The sequence below is a fragment of the Epinephelus lanceolatus genome, chromosome 3, assembly GCF_041903045.1.
Source record: "Epinephelus lanceolatus isolate andai-2023 chromosome 3, ASM4190304v1, whole genome shotgun sequence".
Taxonomy (NCBI): Eukaryota; Metazoa; Chordata; class Actinopteri; order Perciformes; family Serranidae; genus Epinephelus; species Epinephelus lanceolatus.
The window spans coordinates 45,913,799-45,936,130 of record NC_135736.1 but is presented as its reverse complement, the minus strand read 5'-3'; the positions used below and the strand labels follow the sequence as shown (position 1 = coordinate 45,936,130).

Genomic DNA, 22,332 nt, shown 5'->3' with positions numbered 1-22,332 from the left:
TCTATCTCTGAAACACTTTGTCAATATTGACACGTTTTATTTTGTTTATTGTCAAACTTTCTTTTAGGCTAAAGCCTTTTTTAAACAGGAGTTGTGCAAATTTGCAGGAAAGCCCAATCAGTCTTCTTTCAGCATTCGCAGTATAAAAACAAAATTGGGGAGTGCGGCAAAATGCCACCTACCTACTTTTGCTGATACAGAATGCGCCTTTTTCAGGGCAATGGGGGGCGTGAGCAAGTAACAAAACGTGCATAACCATAACCAGTGACATGGGGGGAAGCCACAGCTGGTCAGTCCTTCGGCAGTTCTCTCATAAGTCGGCCCATACTTCACCGTCCCCATCATCTAATGGTTAATGGCCTCTTCGTTTGCGAGGGCAAAGAGGGCTCATCTTTACAGTGTCTGTCAGGTGTGTGTTTCCCTCTTGCTACTAGCTGCTCGCTAATTCCTGCTATCAGCTGTTTCCTGTTTATCCACCGCCAGTGGGTCGCATGTGCGGCGTCATCAACAGCCCCTCCCACAAGTCTTCAACAGCCCCTCCTGTTGCGGAAGGCCGCCTCGGTCTGTTTAAACTAAAAGGGTTCCGTCAATATGTCTACCCTACGAGGCGGAAAATTGGGCACCTCGGATCAACTCGCCAATCCAGCTCTGTGTGTGTGTAAACGCTCGCAGCTTGCCGGCAAAACGGCCCAACATTCATGGAAGATCTGGCAGTGTAAAAGGGGCTTATGTTTTTGATAAGTCCGTCATTCTTTTTGAGTTGTTTTGCAGTGTAGGCAGTTGTTGCCAGTGCTTGAACAGCAACTTATTATGCAGCGCTCTCTGCCATCGAATAGGGCTTTAACGACCTGGGATGTGCATGTGCATCGTTATTTGTACAACAGGCAATAGGAACATTTTCTCTCTGAAATGACCTGTGGTTGACCATAGACTCTGGTCACAGCCTAGAGTTTCTAAAGCCCAAAAACAGAGCCAAGAGGAGGAGCAAAAGTCTAGTTTTCTCTCAGGCCACTTGAATTACAATATACTCAAAGTTTATTATGGGATTTTTGCCTAAAGACGCCAAAACAAAATAGCAGCCTTTATTTCGCTAATTGATTATATCTAGTCACATTGAGTGCATTGTCTTGAATCTGTAAGAGTGGTGCTCGTGATAATAAAACAGTGTGTGAAAACCTGAGACTGTAGAAAACATTTTGCCTTCCCTCTTTCCAGTAACTTGAGCAACAACAAGATCTCAGAGATTGAAGACGGGGCGTTTGAAGGTGCGTCCTCAGTGGTGGAGCTTCACCTGACAGCCAATCACCTGGAGTCTGTGAGAGGGAGCATGTTTAAAGGCATGGAGGGACTGCGCATGCTGTGAGTTCACTTCACACTCTTCTTCTAATATTCATCATCATTAAACATTGTGGAGAGTAAAGTATGTTGCCCAATAGACCTCTAAAGACATTAGACAGATGTCAACACAGAGAAAGAGACAAAGTAAAAACAAATTAAAATTGTGGTTTAATGAGATGCAGAAGTCCTGAGTGACGGACAATTCTCAAGTCATGTTCATAAGTATACAAGTATATTTGACTGGGGCAGGGAATGTTGTGTACAAAAGCAGACCATGGTCAATAAACGTAGACTGCATAAATCCCTGAGGAGACATGAAGCCAGTGCAGAAGCGCTTTAAATCTGGATTCTTTCTAATGGCCAGCAGGGGGCGACTCCACTGGTTGCATAAAAAAGTCTGATGTATAGAAGTCTGTGAGAGAAGGACCCTACTTCTCATTTGATTTATTACCTCAGTAAATTAGGCTTTGTGTTAATTCATGCAGGACAGAAGTCATACGCCCCAGCTGATTGGATCATTGCTTCCAATCAGTCACACACCAATCAGAGCGCATTCTCACAGCAAGGCAGTCCATTTAAATATGGCCTCCTACTCACTGAAACATTTGTCTCAATTGCTAGTTTCAAGTCTTCTTTAATGCAGCATGATGTTCACTTTATAAATGATGGTCCTGTTGAGAGTAAAATAGACGATAAAGCAGGGTAGCTTGAGTCAAATCGCTACCACGGCGACCTGTCAATCAGGACAGCTCCATCCTCTCATCCAAATATTGTCACTTTTGGCATCAAAAAACCAAGATGATGAGGGCCAAGATGTCAGACCTGAGGCTTCAAAACAGTAGTCCACAAACCAGTTGGTGGTGCCAGGGTGGCTACATCCAGTTCTTTTATACAGTCTATGACAACACAACAACACAGAAAAAACAATGAAACAGTAGACTGGACATAATATAAGAAATATAAGATGATAGAAGAAAATAAACTATAAGAAGTACCCCTAAAAGTCGACCTACCAAGGACCTAAAATTGCACGACATAACCAGATTCATCAGTCAAGTTAGTATTAATCCCCTCGTCTAACAGCCTATGAAATTCTTTGCAGTGGAAGCACTCCAACAGTTCAGTTTTATAAGACTAAAATCCGAATGTTTGTGTATTTTTTTGTGTGTATGTGTGTAGGATGCTGAGGAACAACAAGATCAGCTGCATCCATAACGGCAGCTTCACAGGTCTGAGCAACGTCAGGCTGCTCTCCCTCTACGACAACCAGCTGAGCACCATCCTGCCTGGAGCCTTCGACACCCTGCCCAACCTTTCCACACTGTTAGTGACACACACACAAACATGGATCTCTGTTGTCTCGTTGTTACCCTCTTTGCCTCCTACTCTAAATCTCCTCTGTCCGTCAGGAATCTTCTGGCAAATCCTTTTAACTGTGACTGCCGTCTGTCCTGGTTTGGTGCGTGGCTTCGGAGCCGACGAATCGTGACAGGGAATCCTCGCTGCCAGGGTCCTGCCTTCCTCCGAGAGATCCCCCTGCAGGATGTTGCTGTACCTGACTTCCGCTGTGAGGATGGTAAGATACACACACTCTGATATAAACAGGAATAGACTGTGACAGGAATGTGATCAAAGTGCAGGACAGCAGCGATATGATACCTTACAGCCACATTATATAAAATATCTCCTTTTGACATCAACATTTTATTACTGTGCCCCCACCTCACTGTCTGCCATCTGTCCAGGCTCTGTTCTGGAGGACAGCAGCTGTGCCCCGGGGCCTCAGTGTCCCAGCCAGTGTACCTGTATGGACACAGTGGTCCGCTGCAGCAACAAACACCTGCAGGCTCTGCCCAGAGGACTCCCCCGCAACGTCACTGAACTGTGAGTCTGAAAGAACAAATGCAGCATTTTCGACTTAAATTGCTTCCACATCATCTTCAGTGCTGTTACTGTCAGGGACTTCAGTCCACTGCTTCTTCAAATCCTACTTGCCCACTGCTTGCCTCTCCTGTGTAGCATTGGGGTCGTTGCTTAGAGAAGTAATGTATTACTTAACTTAGTTACTCCCCACAAAACAAGGATCAGGAGAAAGACAGCACTGCATTAGGTCATAACTGTCTCAAAATAAAAGTAGAGCTTCAACAATATAAAAGAGGTTACCCTTCCTAATGTCGCTGAGCACAGATGTACAGATAATTGTCTCAAAATAGTACATCCATAGCTCGCTTGCTCGCCAAACCACGGCTTTATAGCACACTGGTCCAGCTTATCTGACGTGATTATCACTAAAGCAGTGGTGACACATCATGAGAAGGTACCTCTCATATTGTTTGTCAGACAACCTGTTCTTCTTCAGAGTCAGCACAGACCGCCCAGGCTGCGGAGCTTCTTCACGGTGCACTGGATGGCGTTACTGCTCTCTGCGTATTTCATGATACATTTTTCTTATCCGTCCATTATGCAGTTAATTGAAGAACTTAAGTAACAACATAATTGTTTGATTAGTAACTGTAATGTGATTACTGAATTTAGGGACAGTAAAGACCAAGACAGAGGAAACCAACATCAAGGACTAGTGGCGATGAAGGCCAATTGTTGCCTCGCCTCACGTCGCCGTGTCTTGACCATGAAGTTGAACTTGAACATGCTGCAAAGTCTACAGCCAGCGGTCAACTAGCATGTAGGTGCTGCGTCTGCGTGAGAGGAAGCAACTCTCTATTATAGCAGACGTGATAGTTTGTATGCATCATTCAAAAAGGGAAACCAGAGGACCAACAGGATGGGCTCAAAACACTAGTTAGCCAGTTAACACATTAACAACACAACCCGCTGTTGAAAAAATATCTTACCTAATATGTAATGTTGTTTTGATCTCACACCCTCTGGACCTTAGTCATTTGTTTTCTTTCCTCACTTCTGTTTCTCTTCTTGTGCGCTGAGCTGAACTGCCAATCAGAGGGATTTCTCCCACTGAATCCAAGTAATGTAACGCGCGTTACATTACTTGGGTTACACACAAATGCAGCGTGTTAACAGCACCAACACTGTTCCTGTGTAGAGCCAAAAGACAGTCCATAAAATCAACCCTAAGAATAACCACAGTTTCTACATCATCATCAAGAAAGAAAAGAAAAACTGTCACACATGTTAAATCCATTAAAAAGCTAAAAGATAATCCCTGAGATGTTTTTTTTTTTTAAGAGACACTGACATAAAGCCGTACATAAGATACGCTGTAAGGCAGCGTAATTAGGTAGAGTAAAAGATGTAATGATCTTATCAGCCATGTTTATCTTCTCTGATGAAAGGTTGTAATTATAGATTTCTAAGGTAGCTCGTACGCAGTGTAATACTGACGGATAGATTTAAATTATGTTTGAAAAATGCATCTTTCAATGCTCTGATTGTTTTTCTGCAGTAACCAGGCACTTGTCATTAAGTGTTACATGCTGATTTAATATCATTCAATCACAAACCTCTTGAGCTTGTAAAGACATGATAATGTGTGAAATGACCTCAGAATTTCCTGAATGGAGGATGTTAATTATTATTTAGCAGCACAGCACAGTAACTGCCTCTTTCTCTCCCTCTCTTGTCCTCTCAGGTATCTGGATGGTAACCAGTTCACCAGTGTTCCTAAGGAGTTAGCCACTTTCAAATACCTGCAGCTTGTGTAAGAGCCACTCGACTAAACACTCCATTCACACAAAACCTCGCACTCCACTAACAGCCACATCTGCAGTCACTCTACTGACACTCTATTATAACCACTGACACTGTGAGCAGTAATTCTAATTACACCTTTCTGCTCCACTGCCTCTATGAACACATCCGCATTTAGCAAAGGAGTTATTTTGCTGTGGTACAGGGCGCTTATGCTGACACATTTTTATTGTTGTGTATCTACTCTTGCGCACTGGATTTGAAGTGAAGCAAAGATTACGGGGTATAAGTGCTGACTTTTAGCTTTAACAGTGAGGAGTGTAAGACTCATAACTCATGTTAGAAAGCTCCTACAGTCATACCATTGCCCCGCTTATTAAATGACCTCAGTCCATATGATATATGTCAGACATTCCTCTGCTAGAGATCAGACTGAAGGTAAAAGCCCCAAAAACAAGCAATACAGTAGGTGAAGCTGGCTGTATAATACACATGACTGTCAGTCTGCTGATGTTTGTGGGTCAAAGACTTAAGTCGGTACAAGAAAATATAAATGTAACATCTTTATTTAACTTTTTCAAAATGTTTCCTAGCATTTTAGTCTCCTAAAACTGGGGGGAAAGGCTACAGTTCCTACAAAGCACACCTGATTTGGATGTGAACACCCTGCAGGGTTTCCCACGCAGAGACTTTACTTGACCGGCCGCCGAGGTAAAAATATCTGCAGGGTTCCCACTGTCATTTAATTCCTGGAAAAGTTCTGAAATAAAAAAAAGGCCTGAAAACAGTTTGACATTAACAAGATGTTTTGGAAAATATGTCTAAAGTTCTGTGAAAAATGTTCCCTGCATTACTGATTTAAAATGTAAAGCTGTGTTGCGTGACTGTTGAAATGCCACTGGTATCACATGATACATGTTGGTGTATGCAGCTAGTTAATCACGGGAATGTCTAATGAGCAAGTAACGTTAGTAAGTAAGTACATTTTTTTTATATAGCACTTCTCACAGAGAGGACTCACAAAGTCCTTCACATGGTTAAGAAACAAAAAATACAATCAAATATCAGCATATAGTATAATCAAAAAACAAAACATAGCAAATACATAAAACTAATTACAAAACAAAACAAACAAATCTAACGAAATACAGACAATACAGTAGAATATTGCTGAAACTCACGCCTAAACAGATGTGTTTTTAACTGCCTTTTAAAAAATATCCACAGAAGAGGCAGCTCTAAGCTCATATGGAAGTGCATTCCACCATTTAGGAGCAATGGACTCAAAGGCTCTATCACCTTTAGTTTCTAATTTTGTTTGAGGGACAGCAAGTAGAAGGCAGTCAGCAGACTGCAGTGACCTCACAGGACAGTGATAAGACACAAGATCTACCAAGTATGCAGGGGCATGACCATGGAGGGCCCTCTAAGTGATAGTTAGAATTTTGTATTGAATCCTGAAATTAACAGGAAGCCGGTGCAAGGACGCCAAAACAGGAGTGATATGACTGAATCTGTGAAATCTAGACAGAAACCTAGCGGCAGCGTTCTGGACTAATTGGAGGCAGTCTAATAAAGTTTTGTTGAGACAGGTGAAGAGAGAAATGCAGTAGTCAAGACGTGAGGAAACAAGAGCATGGATGATCATTTCTAGCTCGGAATGAGATACTATGGATCTGAGTTTGGAAATGTTTTTGAGGTGGAAAAGGCAGGAGCGAGTTATAGTTTGGATGTGCTCATCAAGAAGCATGGCCTGGTCAAATATGACCCCAAGGTTTCTCAAACTGGTGCCCACATACTGTATGTAGTAAGGAACTCTAAGCAGCTGGCCACTTAAGAAGCTGAGATGTCAGGGGCAACAATTAATACTTCAGTTTTGGCTGCATTCAACTGAAGAAAGTTACTAGCCATCCAGTCCATAATTAATTAATTAATTAGCAAGAGCTAGCAGTTTGCTTATTCACAAATGCCTGGGAAATGCATGCTTAATAATGGCTTAAATATGCCTTTCAAATGACAAATATGATACATGACTCAAGACGGAGGCAGAGCTGAGCTGTGCTGGGTGATCTAATGTAGCCAGGCCTGATTACGTTACTGTTACGTACTCTACCACCATGGCAAGCATGTATAATTTCAACCAACGATCCATTTCCATACCCAGTAATCTGCTTACCTGTTTTAAACTACTTCAATAAAGTCATGGAAATTAGATAAAATATGACAGAAAAGTTTTGAAAACTCATTGGTTAAAATGTGTGGGAACCCTGTATATGGCGACCCACTGTCCAAGAGAACTACACCATCTGTAGGTGAGTGGACAACCTCCCCTCACTCCACCCCTTCTGTACCTGTTGGTCTGCTGCCGTGGCCAAGGCAGAAGCGCGCCAGAGGGTTGGTGTTGTGTCGAAGTCTGTTTCCCTCCTTTTATAGTGATGCTTCCCATAGTCCCAACCTCTGTGGTTGGTTTGGATTTAGGACGAGGGAAACACATATCACTGGGAAACAGTTTTTGACACAACACCGGGTCACTCTCTGCAGCAATGGTTTTGGTGTTGGGTCTATTTTGTCCTTAAAACCTTAAAATTCAGTAAACCAAAATATTATGTTTAAGGTCACACGTACTTGTTTTTGTTACATGTAGTCAACTGTTTTTGAGCCTGCAGGTAATACCGGCTCTTTGCACCAGCACTACAAGTATATTTCAGACCTCTGGGAAACACTGTCCTGGAATTAAAACACGAGCTTCAGCACTTCAGCCTCATAGTTACAGCTTCATTTTTTATTATTAATCTCAAATTTTGGCATGATTGAAGTATACTGGATGCAAAAGAGCTGCATGTGCAGACAAACCTCATGGTCACTGTATTCATGAACATATCCAGCAGGGGGAGCTGTGGACTGTGTAGTTAAACGTGTGGAGCGAAGTCCAGTTTATACCAAAAAGCTCCATGTGTTTATTTATTTATTTATTTATCTATCACAAACAGACATACAGGTAAACTTTGTCATGTGATCAACTCAATTCAGTGTTAAACAGTATTTTAAGATATACTGATGGGGAGAATGTGTGTGTCTGTGTGAGAGTGTTTATGTTATGGAGAGAGATCTCAGTGTGTAATAGTGTGTGTGTGTGTGTGTGTGTGTGCGCGCGTGTGTGTGTGTGTGTGTGTGTGTGGCTGTTTGGTTTGGGTATCTAATGGTACCCTTGCAGTGTATCATGTGTGTGTATTGATATAATTTGATCTTTGCCTTTGCAGAGATCTGAGCAACAATAAAATCAGCTCCCTCTCCGATGACTCCTTCTCCAACATGAGCCAGCTCACCACTCTGTGAGTCCACACACACACACACACACACACACACACACACACACACACTTACAAATGTCCTTTATCAAATATTAAAGAAGACTTTTACCCTTAATTGATGTTCTGAAGCCAGAAAAAGCTAAATTTACCAGATTTAGATGAATGATTAATTGAAATCATAACAACACATGAAGGCAGCAGACATTTTAAATGATTTACCTTTGACAAGAGTTTCATCAGTTCTTTTGACACATACACGGATTCATAGCAGTCAGAGGTCAAGGGGTCAAGGGTCATAACCTTGTTTATTACAGAAATTTAATCATCATAGACATGAATTTAACTTTAATTTAGTCAGTTAGAGAGGAAACATAATCAAGTTTTCAACTTTAAATCTTGCATTTACGATACAACCTTTTACTTCATGTTTAAAAAATGATTACAAAATTAATCTTCGGGCAGTTTCCTTTCTTTGTGAACCTTGAAATAAGGAGAGGTATGTATATATATTAGACCAAAAACCATAAAATAAATCACACTTTATTGAGGTAATTCAAGATGTAAATTATGATAAAGCGGGCTTAGATCCAGAGTTAAAGTCTATATTTATCATATGCACAGCAATTACAGGGGAACATTCTTTGGCAATGAACTTCTTTATTCTCATGCTCCCTCCATCAATGCTTCGACAAAATGTAAAAAAACAAAAGAAGAAGAAACACGGAAGTAGAAAAGATATTTAGGACACAGTGTGCAGTTGTGACACAAATGAATAAACTGTAATTTAAACAGGATAGAATAAATAATGTGCATGTGTAGGGTGTCGCAATACACTGGAATTGATGATAACTGTAACATAGCATTTTTATTTCTTTTTAAAATTTATTTAAATATAAATTATTGCAATATAGCTATTGTGAATTCTTTTGGCCACACTTACTAACATTAAGTCAAAGTACAGTTAGGTATACCAGTGTATGATGAAAATCGATTTATTGTGTTATTTTGGCTAAAACCGGACTTTAAAAATACATGAAAACATGTTGGTCTGACTGAAATTGTGCTAAATCAAATTTCTCAAAGTCGGACTAACACACCTAGTGATTGTGAGCTGAATTCCTCCTGCATGTATACAGTCAATCAGACCTAAACTGGCTGAGGCGCTCTGAGCATGCTTCACAGTTTCCACCCAGCGCTTTGACCTGCAAGTCAAATAGCATTAAATACCTGGTAACAACATGGTGAAATCTACATCCAGAGCTGTGCATTTCTGGACAGACGAAATGTACAGAGCTGTAAAGTTGTCCACCATGGTACCGGTTGGCTGTGAGCTAACCATAGCTAACTTGTTTGTCGATTGTTTAGACTGTGATGTAATAGGTCAACCAGCAAAAGGTCCAATACTAACAAGCTGAAAGGGGGCATGTCGCCACCTATCGTAGCAGAGTAGGACATACTTTGGTCAGTAAATCAAATCCATACAGCTATAACCATAGCTCCACTTAACTGTGCATTTAAACATACTCACTGGCAACCACTAAAGTCATATTCTGTTATCTGTTATCTCATGTTTCACATCATAAATCAGTGTTTCTGTTTGTCTTGTCACAGACGGGCTGTTAGCCTAGCACCTGCAAATGGGTGCTCACCTTATTTCTCTAATAACTTAAGATGTAGATGTTCAGGAGGTTTTAACTGTGAGCTGAATTATCCAGAGAGGCCTCTTCCTCTCCGAAACAAGTGGAGGTGATTAAAACTGGTGAAAATACTGTTTTACATTCAAAAATCTTTGTTTTTCAATCCCTGCTTGTTGTAGAAGGGCTTTTAACTGTGGTGGCTGATGCGAAAATACAAATGACACTCTCTAGAGCTGGAGTTTTATTTGTCCTTTCTGGGCTATTGTAGAAACATGGCCGTGCAACGTGGTGATGCCAGTAGACGAGGACCCTGTAGGTATATACTGTAATCAGCTTGTTCTAAAGCCGTGTTTCCACCAAGCCGTACAGTTCGATATAGTTCAGTTCAGTACTTTTTTTTTCCGTTTCCACTGTGGTGGAAGACCAAGGGACTAAGTGCCATGTATAAAGGGTTACTTTTGGTTCCAAAGGCACCATACTGAAAGTGTTTGGTGGAAATGGGGCTTAAGGTAGCAAAAACACAGGGATTTTTATTTTCAGGTGATTAGAAAACTAAAGAAAACATACTTTTTATATTATATTCCATTTCTGCCAATATATCCCCTTCATCCTACAAACTGGCCCTTTAAAGCCCCAACTTTGGCATTTTGGCTGTGGCCATCTTGTTTTTTTTGGGGCCAGAAGAGACCATATTTGGGGGAGAGACAGTATCTGCAGACAGCCTGTTACTCAAAGTTGCCTGCCCTTAATTATGTGTAACTGTAAGCCTTACTAAAATGTAAAAAAAAAAAAAAAACAGCTGTCATGAAGAGTGAAGTTACTTATAGAGAGCAAAACTGTTTTTTGTACCAGGCTGTTAACATGTTTATTTCTGCAGTTAAGTTTGCCATTTTAACACGGAGGTCTGTGGGGAGTGACACACAAACGTATAAAGTACAAGACAGTATTGTCAGTGAACTTTGTGGGGTGGAATCACAATGGCGTTAGCCACCTGTGTAGGCTACGGCATAGTATCTGTTGCACAAGTATAAATCCCCCTTAAAGGGATAGTGCACCCAAAAATGAAAATTCAGCCATTATCTACTCACCCATATGCTGATGGAGGCCCTGGTGACGTTTTAGAGTCCTCACATCCCTTGCGGAGATCGGCGGGGGGAGCGGCTAGCACACCTAATGGCAGACGGCGCCCCAGACTAACGTCCAAGAACACAAAATTGAATCCACAAAGTATCTCCATACTGCTCATCCGTAGTGATCCAAGTGTGCTGCAGCCGCGACATAAAAAGTTGTTTGGAAAAACGTCATATGAACTCTGTTTTTAGCCTCACTGTAGCCTGTAGCTCTGACTGCTTCTCTGTGCTCCGCGTTCACGTGTGCGCGCTTGCGTGAGACCAGCGAAAGCATGAGCTTTGCTCACCCGTGTTTACATCACGTGACACGTGCACCGCAGGGGGAGACAGCAGTAACCACAGAGCTAAAAGATAATTTGCACTACGGTCTTTTAGCAAAGGACAGCCCAACATGTCTGAAGACTTTGAGCCCGAGTATACGGACGGAACTCAGGCTACTGGATGAAGCAGCCGCTGCAGCTCATGAGCCTCAGCCAGCCGCAGAATACCGGAGTCGAGCACTGGAAACCTGGTGCTCTTCAGAGACCGTGCATCACCGATCACCCTGAGCGCGCACACATGAGTGCAGAGCACAGAGAAGCAGTCAGAGCTACAGGCTACAGTGAGGCTAAAAACAGAGTTCATATGACGTTTTTCCAAACAACTTTTTATGTCGGGGCTGCAGCACACTTGGATCACTACAGATGAGCAGTATGGAGGTACTTTGTGGATTCAATTTTGTGTTCTTGGACATTAGTCTGGGGCGCCGTCTGCCATTAGGTGTGCTAGCCGCTCCACCCGCCGATCTCCGCAAGGGATGTGAGGACTCTAAAACTTCACCAGGGCCTCCGTCGGCATATGGGTGAGTAGATAATGGCTGAATTTTCATTTTTGGGTGCACTATCCCTTTAATGGAGCCAGCCTCAAGTGGTTGTTCAACGAACTGCACTGTTTTTGAACTCTTCAGCACTTCCATGTTTGCTTCATTTTTCAGCCCCTAAAGTTGCCGCTTGAGCACAAGCAGTGACAACTGTATGCAGTTGCAGTAGCAGCAGCACAGTGTGTTAATACCGACTGTATCTTAGAGGTTGAACTGTCATTGTTATGTTGTTTCTCCCCCTGCAGGATCCTCAGTTACAACTCTCTACGCTGTATCCCTCCTCTGGCCCTGGGTGGCCTGCGCTCCCTGAGACTGCTGTGAGCAAACACACACACACACACACACACTCACAAACACTACACTATACTTGTCACTGACCAGACCACATCACTGTCGTCCCCTCGCTTTATTCGAGCCATCATCTGTTTTTGGTCTTTAAATATTCCCCTGTTGCTGCCTCTCAGAGCCATTGTGGTCTCTGGGTTGTTCAGTTTGACCGTTTTTTACCCTCCGCTGTGTCCGTCTTTCAGCTCTCTCCATGGCAACGACATCTCCGAGCTGCAGCAGGGCATCTTCAGCGACGTGGCCTCTCTGTCTCACCTGTAAGCACTCAAATATACATGTAGTACGCACACATGTACATGAGTAATGACAGCAGCAGCTGAGTGTAACGGACAGCAGGGTCTGCCCTCGCTGACAGAATGAGGTCTGTGTGCATGCTTGTGTGTGTGTGTGTGTGTGTGTGTGTGTGTGTGTGTGTGTGTGTTCCTCCCCCTGCCTTTATAGCTCCAGTCAGATGGAGTCCAGTTCTTGGAGAGTGAGTGGTTTCAAGTGGTTGCTTGGTGGATTGAATTAGCTGGAGTGAGAGATCCATCGTTTCCCATGGGTCTATTGATCTGAGCCGTGTGTGTGTGTGCGTGCGTATGTGTGTGTGTGTGTCTGCATATACAATATAATCATCCTCAGTCGAGCATGACCCATGTGAGTCAATCTGAGGGTCTACAGTAAGTGTGGAGGGAGGAGGGGTAGATGGATGTTGGAGGGGAGGTTGAAGATGAAGAGGAATAAGAAAGGGAGGAGGAGAAGAAGTGATTGAGGGCAGGAGGAGGGAGGGAGTATTTTTATTTTTGTCTTCTGATGCGTGAAATCAATTCTGAAATCAAATCCTGCCAGTCAGGATAATGAGTCAGACTGTAAAATAATCTTGTGGAACCAATTCTGGTGCAAAGATGGACTTTTTTTTTGGACTTTTGATGTTTTTTTGCCACTCCTCTCTGTTTCCCTTGGCTCTTAAATATAGAAACAGCATATAATAATTTAAAATATTTGTAATTGGTTAGGTGTAGTTAAGTTTACTTTGGGCTTTCTGACAGGAAGGCCTTATTATCCCAGCAGCTGGCTGACTTTTTCTCCACTCATAGTGTAACAAATTACAGGTAATATTTAAACTTATTACTCACTGTGGCTTTAAGTCACTACGTCCCGTGACAGAACAACATGGATGACATGTCTGTCAGCGATAGACTGGACAGGAGTTTCACAGGTTTCCCATTGTTTCAGCATTTACACTCAGAGGTCCAGTGTGACTGGAGGTGATCCAGATGTGGTGACATGACATCACGTGTGGGTGTTTTCATCCTCATCACTTGTTCCTGACGGAGATAAATTGATCAAGAAGAATTGAATATTCTCTCATATGACCTTGTTCTGTGTGTGTGTGTGTGTGTGTGTGTGTGTGTGTGTGTGTGTGTGTCACTGTCTGTGTCACTGTCTGTAGCTGAACAGAGCTGTGAGGACTGAGAGCTCCACCATGTGGCTTTAAAAATTAGTGCAGATTTGTTGATGTGTTGAATTTTCTTTCTTTCTTTCTTTCTTTCTTTCTCTATCTATCTATCTATCTATCTATCTATCTCTTTCCATCAGTCTTTCTTTATCCTTTCTTTCTTTTTTCTTTCTTTTGTTCTCTCATCTATCTTGCTTTCTTTTGTCTTTTTTGTCCCCATTTTTCTTTCTTTCTTTCTTTCTTTCTTTCTTTCTTTCTTTTTCTTTTGCTCTTTCCATCATCTATCTGTCTTTTTCCTTCTGTCTCCACCTTTGTTTGTTTGTTTTTCTCTATCAATCTGTCTGTCTGTCCGTCTTTCTTTCATTTGTTCTTTCCTTCTTTCATCTATCTTACTTTCTTTTTTCTTTCTGTCTCCATCTTTGTTTGTTTGTTTCTCTATCCGTATATCTGTCCATTTTTTTTCTTTCTTTCTTTCTTTCTTTCTTTCTTTCTTTCTTTTAACCCAGCTTCATTTTCTCCTCCTTTTTATTTCATTTCCTTTCTTTCCCCAGCATCTTTACCTTTTTAATTTATCATTTTCTTTCCCTTTACTTTCTCCTACCATTTCTTAATCTGCCTTTCCTACATTTCCTCTTTCCAACATCCCGTCTTTCTCATCTCTTCTTTTACTTTTCTCCTTTCCCTCTTTCTCCCATTATATTATTTCCTCTCTCCCTCTCCATCTCCCCCTTGCCCTTTCTCTCTTTCTCCTTTCTTTTCTTTCTTCATTTTACTTTTCTTTCTTTCCGTCTCCCTCTGGTTTTTGTTTCCCAGCCTCTATAATTAATACACTTCTCACCTCCTTATCCTTCCTACCTTTTTTCCTTCCTTTCCCTTTTCCTTTCTCTCTACACCAGAAAGCCTTGGCTCTGTCAGAGAGCTGACTCTTTGTTTATTTCCTTCTATCAGAGCGATTGGAGCCAACCCTCTGTACTGTGACTGCCGTCTGCTCTGGCTGTCTGACTGGGTGAAGAGCGGCTATAAGGAGCCCGGTATCGCCCGCTGTGCCGGACCCCGCGGCATGGAGGGCAAGCTGTTGCTCACCACTCCCGCCGACAAGTTTCAGTGTCTGGGTAAGCTGTCAGGAAGCCACCCTAACATAAGAACACACACTCATACTCACTAACTGCACATGAAAGAAAAATCCTGCACTAGCTTCATGTCTCACACTTGTTTAGATCATTTTTGTATTCTTTGGTGTCGGTAAAGATATTTATTTGTTTATTAAAAGTGCTTTCTTAATCAAAGTGACCTGACATGTAAACCCATTCACATGATGCCAACATCATCTGTGTTCTTTCAGTGATTTGAGCTGAAAACAAAGATAATTGGTGATTTAAACCTTGTGTGATCCTGTCGTTTAATTTGTAAAACAAGCTAAGAGAACAAACACCCACACACTGCTGCTTCCTAATAGATGAGGAGATAGATAGATGAATAGATTAATGAAACGGAGCCTTTTAGTCCGTGTGACCTTCATCGGGAGTTGGCTGCTTTCACACCTACACACCTGTCACAGCCGAAGACACCACAGTGCGCACTGTATTTAACTGTGAGGTAAATCTCTAAAGAAGAAAAATTGCCTTAATGAGAGACAAATTTTGCCAAAGACACACATTCCTTGAGATTACTGTCGCTGTGTGAGCTGAATTCTAATTTTCTTGTAGATACACAGGCCTCTATTTTAAGAGTGCAGTCACTAAGAACATCATGCGCAATGCTTGTTATGTGTGCAAGGTCAGAGCGGGGGCGAAGCTGACATGATATCGTCATTCATTTGGATGTAAGTGAACTATGGCTACACTGAAATGAAGACAATAAACATACAGATAAGAGAGCCTGATTTACCTGGCTGAACTAGATTGTTTTAAATAAATGATTTATTAGACTGCTCTCAGGTAGATTTGGTCATTTACATTTGCTGTCCAGAACAACTTGTGGCTTCTACTTTTTTAGATTATTTTTGAGGCTGATAATTACATCAACATTTCATAGTCTGAAAGCATATTGGACGATATTCTTTTTTAAGATAAAACAAATGTCTTTGATAGGTAGTCCTTAAATTTGGTCAGTAAAGAAATGTGACAAACAACAACTTAGCGGAAAGTTTTGCAGCTGAAAAAATGCAAACAAACTACACAATGGTGACAATGTTTCTAAATTTTCTCAAGCAAATATTTGTCATTTCTGTACTGACAATTAATTCTCGTTATTTATCAGCATTGTTGGAAATGAACTTTTTCTTCCATCAGCCAAAGTGGCTGATTTTAAATTCTACCACCCACCCATATTTTTCACCAGCCACCATTTTGTTATTGCACTTTACTGTAACTAACTTTTGTGTAATGTTTGTCTTGCTTTAAAAAAAAACTAATATGCATTTCCCTATAAAATTATTGATTTGATTTATTCACATATGGTTATCCATTTTTAATTCTCTCTCCTTCACACACCACACACACACAAATGCACAAAAACAAAATACAGATACCCAAAAAGCAGTTCACTCAAGTCAGAACTTTAACAATCTACCACCCACATACAGTGTCCCCTTTCCTCCTCATTTCATTTCCTTTCATTTATTTATTTAATGAACTGGGACAGTGCACATTAATCAACATTAATGCAATAAACATCAATGTAAATGCACCAGACTTACCACAAATGCTAAATTTCATCCTTAGTCATCATCAGAATCCAGCAGTACTATTGTTTCCTCCTGACCCCTCCTTAAAATCAGGCTGTCTTGATTGGATGCTGTCCTGGTGCCAGAGCTGGACGGCAGGGATTATATGTACGGTCATGTGTGCACAAATTCCACACAGGAATTTAAGCTGTATGCCAATGGCAACATGTGCTGAGGTTAGCACAACAAGCTGATTGATGTACGTTGTTGTTGTTGTGTGCAGTTAGCAAACAACGATAGTGAGCGAGTTGTGTGTGTCGGCGTTGCTCCACCATTGTAGGGTATGCAAATGGAAACGCATTGTACATGCTAATGCACATTCGAAAGTGTCACCCAGATGTGCCGATCACTGGGATGGCAATAAAACAACCTGGAGCCCGACTTAGTTTACCCACCACCATGACTGGTAGGTTGATCAAATTCACCTGCCACTGGCCAATGTCACCTGTTACTCCGGGACTCTCAATAAAAATATTCTGAGATAACCACAGTGTTCTCTGTCACTCTACACAGATGACACACAGCTATAGGTTCCACTTAAATACAATAATTCTAAGAGCGTAGATAATCTCATAAAATGTGGTTGATGACTGCATTAATTTATCCAAAGCGCTGTACAATTTGCCTGTCATAGCCCCACTGTGATGACAGTGAGCTACTATTTAGTGCTCAAGGTTTGACGTCGACGTGGAACGGGAGGAGCCAGGGATCGAACTGCCCAGCCTGTGACTAGCAGACGACCCACTCTACCTCCTGAACTAGTCTCATAACTTCCTTGATTTTATGATGATGACAAATTAGAGCTCACTGTATTTGGATCTGAAAATTCTACCAAACAGTCTGAGAGGAGCTCTAGATGACATTCAGAGTGTTAATGTAGCAGCGAACAACTATATGCTATGTGAAGATGGTGTAGTTCTAGTTGTAGTTGTAATCTGAGCTTCTCTGTTCTTAGTTGTGGTTGACGGACCAGGTGCTTGTGCATATTAGTGCACGTGAGTCCTGTGTGTGTGTCCTACTCACTAGCTAACTGCCGTTGCTTTGCACTGTGCTTATAAGGTGGTTATCGCTGATATCAGAGCGGCTTTGTCCTGTAAAGCCTAGTTCACGTTACACGATTTTTACCCTGCTTTTGCATTGCGGAGACTATCGTAATCTTTTGAGTGTTTATACATGCGACGTGTGTTTCTGTCAGCGGGAGTCTTGCCAACTGCGTTACAACCTGTGTGTGCACACCACAAGATTTCTCCAAGAGCCCTCGCCGACAGAGCCCCAGATAATGCGGTGACGTCACCAAACTTGGAGACAACACATCATAAAGACATGGATATTCTTCACACACACACATGGAGTCACATGGAGACACACAACGTGCTCCCTGTGATCCTGTGGAAGCCGCCATTGTTGTTGTTGCTTGCCAGCTTGTCAGTGTTGCCAGATCTTGGGAGAGAAACAAGCAACCAGGGCTATGGAAACAAGCCCAAGAGAAGCGACTATCATGCATTTAAATAACTTATTAGACGGATATATATAGAGGAAGGTGACGTTTAGAGAGCAAGCCCAAATAAGCAACTCCACTTTAGAAACAAGCCCAAAGTCATGGCTAATAAGCAGACCTGGCAACCCTGCAGCTTGTCCTCCTCACATTTCTTGCGTGCTGATGTGAGACGTATCCCACCTCTCATTGGTTGATGCTCTTTGTCAGTCGTGTCACACTTCTCCAGTTTTCTAGCATGCCAGATATCCAGCTTGTTCACACATGAGGACTCGTCGTGGCAGACTATCTGCCGACTCACCTCCGACCCAAGGTGGCTCTCAAGATCCTCTGCGACGTCAAAATCACGGTGAAAATTGTGTAATGTGAATTTGGCTTAAGCTGCGTGTCCCCCCTCCAGTTCCCCCATGGTTAACACTGATGGCTCTTTCAACACTGCTGCCATTGTTGCACTGTTTGCACTGTTAGCACTGTTAGCTGCTAGCTTAAATATCTCCATAGATATCTCCATGTTTACAGGCATGTGTAGGCAACCCCGGCCCAGACTCAGAGTCATAGATATGATCTTAATATCGTAAAGAGGTTGCTCGACAAAAAAACATTAACCTGACTGCTCGTAATCTTTCTATTTGATACAGATTTCTTTCGGTGATGAAGAAGAACACGATCCAGTCATGCTTTATTCATCTCAAGAAAATGTCAAAACTTGGTCATTCTTTTCTCCTGCTAATTTGCATAAAATAGTTTGCTCCTTTTCCTTCTCGGCTGAGCTTCTACGCTGCACTTTACTCAGGTATCAGTCATCAGTTCCCTCGGCCGACACTGCTGTCATAACTGGAACCTAGAAATATGAACACATCTCACCTCTGCTTTAAATTCTAGTAATTATGTTTAAAGCACTAATAGCTTTGCTCCAAAATGTATTCCCAGACAAAAGGTGACCGGGCCTCTGCAATTAGAGCTCCCAGACTGTGGAACACCCACTGAGATTAAGACAGATTACATCTCTTACGTCTTTTAAATCCCTTCTTAAAACATTCTTTAAAAAACACCTTCATGCACTCTTGATGTTATTTTTTTTTTCCCGGTTCTACCTTTCCATTCCTGCAATGTTATATTTTTCTGTGAGTTTAACTAGACGTTTAATGTCCTGTGATATTGTTTGTTTTTATAAACTCAAAGTTTTACTTTTTCTGTGAAGCACTTTGTTAAGAAAGTGCTCTACAAACAGTTTTCTATCATATGTATTATAAGCCATTATTGGCCTATAATATTGCTCGTGCCGTTTCATCTGTCAGGTCGTAATCTTCATTTAACATGTCGTGTGACTTCTGAGACAGTTGTCTGCAGCAGTGGTGATTTATCTGTGTGATCTTTTATTCAGTGTTGTGTTTTATTCATTTGTGAGTGGGGATTTGCTTTCTACAGTCTTTCTTTGTTGAGTGAAAAGCTTAATTAATCTACAGTGACTTCAAGCTGTAAAATAATAAAAGATGAAGAGGTTCAGAGGTGCATAATTTTAACAGCTGAGAACACACAATCTGGATTTCAACTTCTGTTTAAACATAACAGCAGAGGTTTGATCCCACCCTCTCCATAGTGTGAAGACAGTGTGAACTTTCCATTAGTGATGGTTGTGATCAGATCCTGTGTGCATTATTACAGGCGCTAATTGATGCATTTCAAAATACTGCACTGTTAAATGAATTGTGAATAGTTTGCTGTAATTAACGTTCCCCCACATCTCGCATGGAGCTTTTTTGTTTTGTTTCAATGCAAGAACACAAAACAAATTATGAGTGCGTCTTAATTTCATTGAATGTGGCTTTGACACATGGTTAGCGATGTCGCCTCCTTTCTGCTCATTTACAGTAAATTTACAGGCTGCATTCGGTTGTGTTAAATTTCAGGCGTGCGTGTTCATATGAACAATAACTTGTATATTTAAGCTTTTTTATTGACTTTGACAAGTCAACACAGCCAACAGCAGGAAAATAACAGCCATATTTAAGGTTCACATAAGAGTTTAACACAATACAGATAAATAATGAAGCTATGTGTTGTTGAGATGTTTGTATTACGTAGCATGTCTGATTCATTTTCTGTGGAACTCCCGACAGTAGCCTTCAAATAGAAATCATGAGCTCATGGTTACAAAAACGGGAGTTGTATACATGATATGTTTGGCGTTCAAGTCGTGAGAACCGCACTTCTAAGCAACAGAAACATGGACGCTATTGTCTGCGTCTAGAAGCCAACAGGGCTAAATATTTAGCAAGCTATGGTAATGCAGGAAATGCAAAGGCATATAATGACAGAGAAAGACATGAGATAAGATTTGGTATAAACACTTTATACGACTAAAATTATACTTAACTTACAAATCAACTTACCATCCACCAAAAAATTAACTTCCGTGATCTCCACCATTTCAAAAAATGTCAGCAAACATGTCATAACTCGTGAACTCACAGCTTTCAGGAAATTTCCACCCACAAGGTCATAAATGCCACATGAGGACATTCATTATGGATAAAACCATCGACAGGTGAAGTGAATAACATTGATCATCTCATTACAATGCAATGTTCTGCTTGTAAACCTTTGGTCCTGGCAAGGTGGTGTACCAGCACGTCCTACAGCTGCTCAATCAGATTGGGATCTGGAGAATTTTATGGCCAGATTAATTCCTTTAGCTCTTTGTCACATTCCTCGGGCCTTTCCTGAGCAGTTTTTATGGTGTGATATGATGCATTGTCCTGCTGAGGGGGGCACTGCCACTTGCCATATGGAGGTGTACTTGGTCCCCAACAGTGTTTTGATGGGTGGACTGCGTCAAGTGGCGTCCACACGAATGCCAGAAACAAAGGTTTCCTAGCAGAGCATTGCATTGTAACAAGATGATCAATGTTATTCACTTCACCTGCCAGTGGTTTTAATGTTTTGGCTGGTTGGTGTATATCTTATCTCATAACATAGTTTACAATAACTCAGTTACATAACCTAATGATGATACAACATGCAACACCTACAACGATGTCGGCGGTCACTTAACACCTTTGACATCCTGTGCAGTAGAACAGCTGAGAGATGTTGTACATAACTCAGTAAAGATACACAAAACTGTTATTTTGTAGTTAATATTAAATCGTGTGAAAAGAGACAACAGTAAACGACACGCAGACAAGCTCGGGTGTGAAGTTCAGGAAACATTAAGGGAATACGTAACCTCCAAAATGATCATTTCTTCATCGCTTATGATGAATTCTTTAAGAAACATGTTCTCGCATGCCTCCACGCTAAACAAAGAATCCAAAAACAATACAATATGAAAATGAATACACACTCTCACACAGCTTGTGCAGTTTAATCCAAGTCTCATTTATCCACTTGTATGTTCTGTACTTACCAAACAGACAGTAAGACACCGAACTGAACTGAACTTATGCTCTCTTCAAAGCCAGACTCAAACCGGTAATTTTACCTCGCTGAACACGGGAGTTGCTGGTCTACCACTGCCTCGATCTGTTTATTTGTGTTATTGCATGACTTTAAATGGTTAGATAGGATTCACCAGAGTCACACACACCAGGCCTTTTACAACCAAACATCATCTCTGAATCCAAACAGAAGTCATGTCTGAACATAAATATAGATTAATATCTTTCAAGCCATACAAAGTGATGAAAAGAACATGATGAATGGTGAGATTTATTGTCTGTATTCAGCCACCAGGTGTGATCTATCTAACACACAATTTTCTTTGGATCTCTGTCTGTTGCCTTCCATATATTGAGCCCATTATATCGTCTGCTGATCCTGTGTGTGTGTCTGTGTGTTGTCAGGTCCAGTCGAGGCATCTGTTCAGGCCAAATGCAGCCCATGTGTGGCGTCTCCCTGCCAGAACCAGGGCGTTTGTCAAGTCCACCACACAGAGTTGTATACCTGTACCTGCAAGTCTGGCTTCACGGTACCACACTGTGTGTTTGTGTTTGTGTTGTATGAGTGTGTGGCATGCTGCCAACAGGCTCATGAGTGTGTTTACTGTCACCTTGTGACATCTAATCAAAATGTTTCCCCCCGTAGACACAAAACAATCCATTTAAAAACCCGGAGCTGAACGTTTTAAAACCACCAATGTTTTCTGTGTGTTCGCGTGTTGTCAGTGATTATTTTGAGCCCACATCTGTCTCTGATAATAATCCCATCAAATTACTCAGCTGACCTGCTCTGACGTTAAAAAAAAGCTCTTTATTTAATGTTTGTGTGTGATATTTCAGGGTAAACACTGTGAGACTCCAGTCGACGCTTGTGTCAGTAATCCCTGCACCAACGGAGGGCTCTGCATCAGTGATGAACAGACCAGAGGGTTCAGGTAACAAGACTCA

The 22,332-nt window shown here is 41.6% G+C and overlaps 1 protein-coding gene across 2 annotated transcripts in view; it reads left to right on the top strand.

Moving 5' to 3' along the window:
- The window catches only part of LOC117255211 (slit homolog 1 protein-like), a 118,070-nt gene that overhangs the window by 75,429 nt on the left and 20,309 nt on the right, over positions 1-22,332 (top strand). For both annotated transcript variants that reach the window (XM_033623877.2, XM_033623876.2), the window contains exons 18-28: positions 1,216-1,359; positions 2,518-2,661; positions 2,748-2,914; positions 3,084-3,222; positions 4,946-5,014; positions 8,265-8,336; positions 12,187-12,258; positions 12,472-12,543; positions 14,673-14,836; positions 21,790-21,914; positions 22,225-22,319. In XM_033623877.2, coding sequence (XP_033479768.2) covers positions 1,216-1,359; positions 2,518-2,661; positions 2,748-2,914; positions 3,084-3,222; positions 4,946-5,014; positions 8,265-8,336; positions 12,187-12,258; positions 12,472-12,543; positions 14,673-14,836; positions 21,790-21,914; positions 22,225-22,319 — 1,263 coding nt within the window. The remainder of the gene's footprint in view (positions 1-1,215; positions 1,360-2,517; positions 2,662-2,747; positions 2,915-3,083; positions 3,223-4,945; positions 5,015-8,264; positions 8,337-12,186; positions 12,259-12,471; positions 12,544-14,672; positions 14,837-21,789; positions 21,915-22,224; positions 22,320-22,332) is intronic.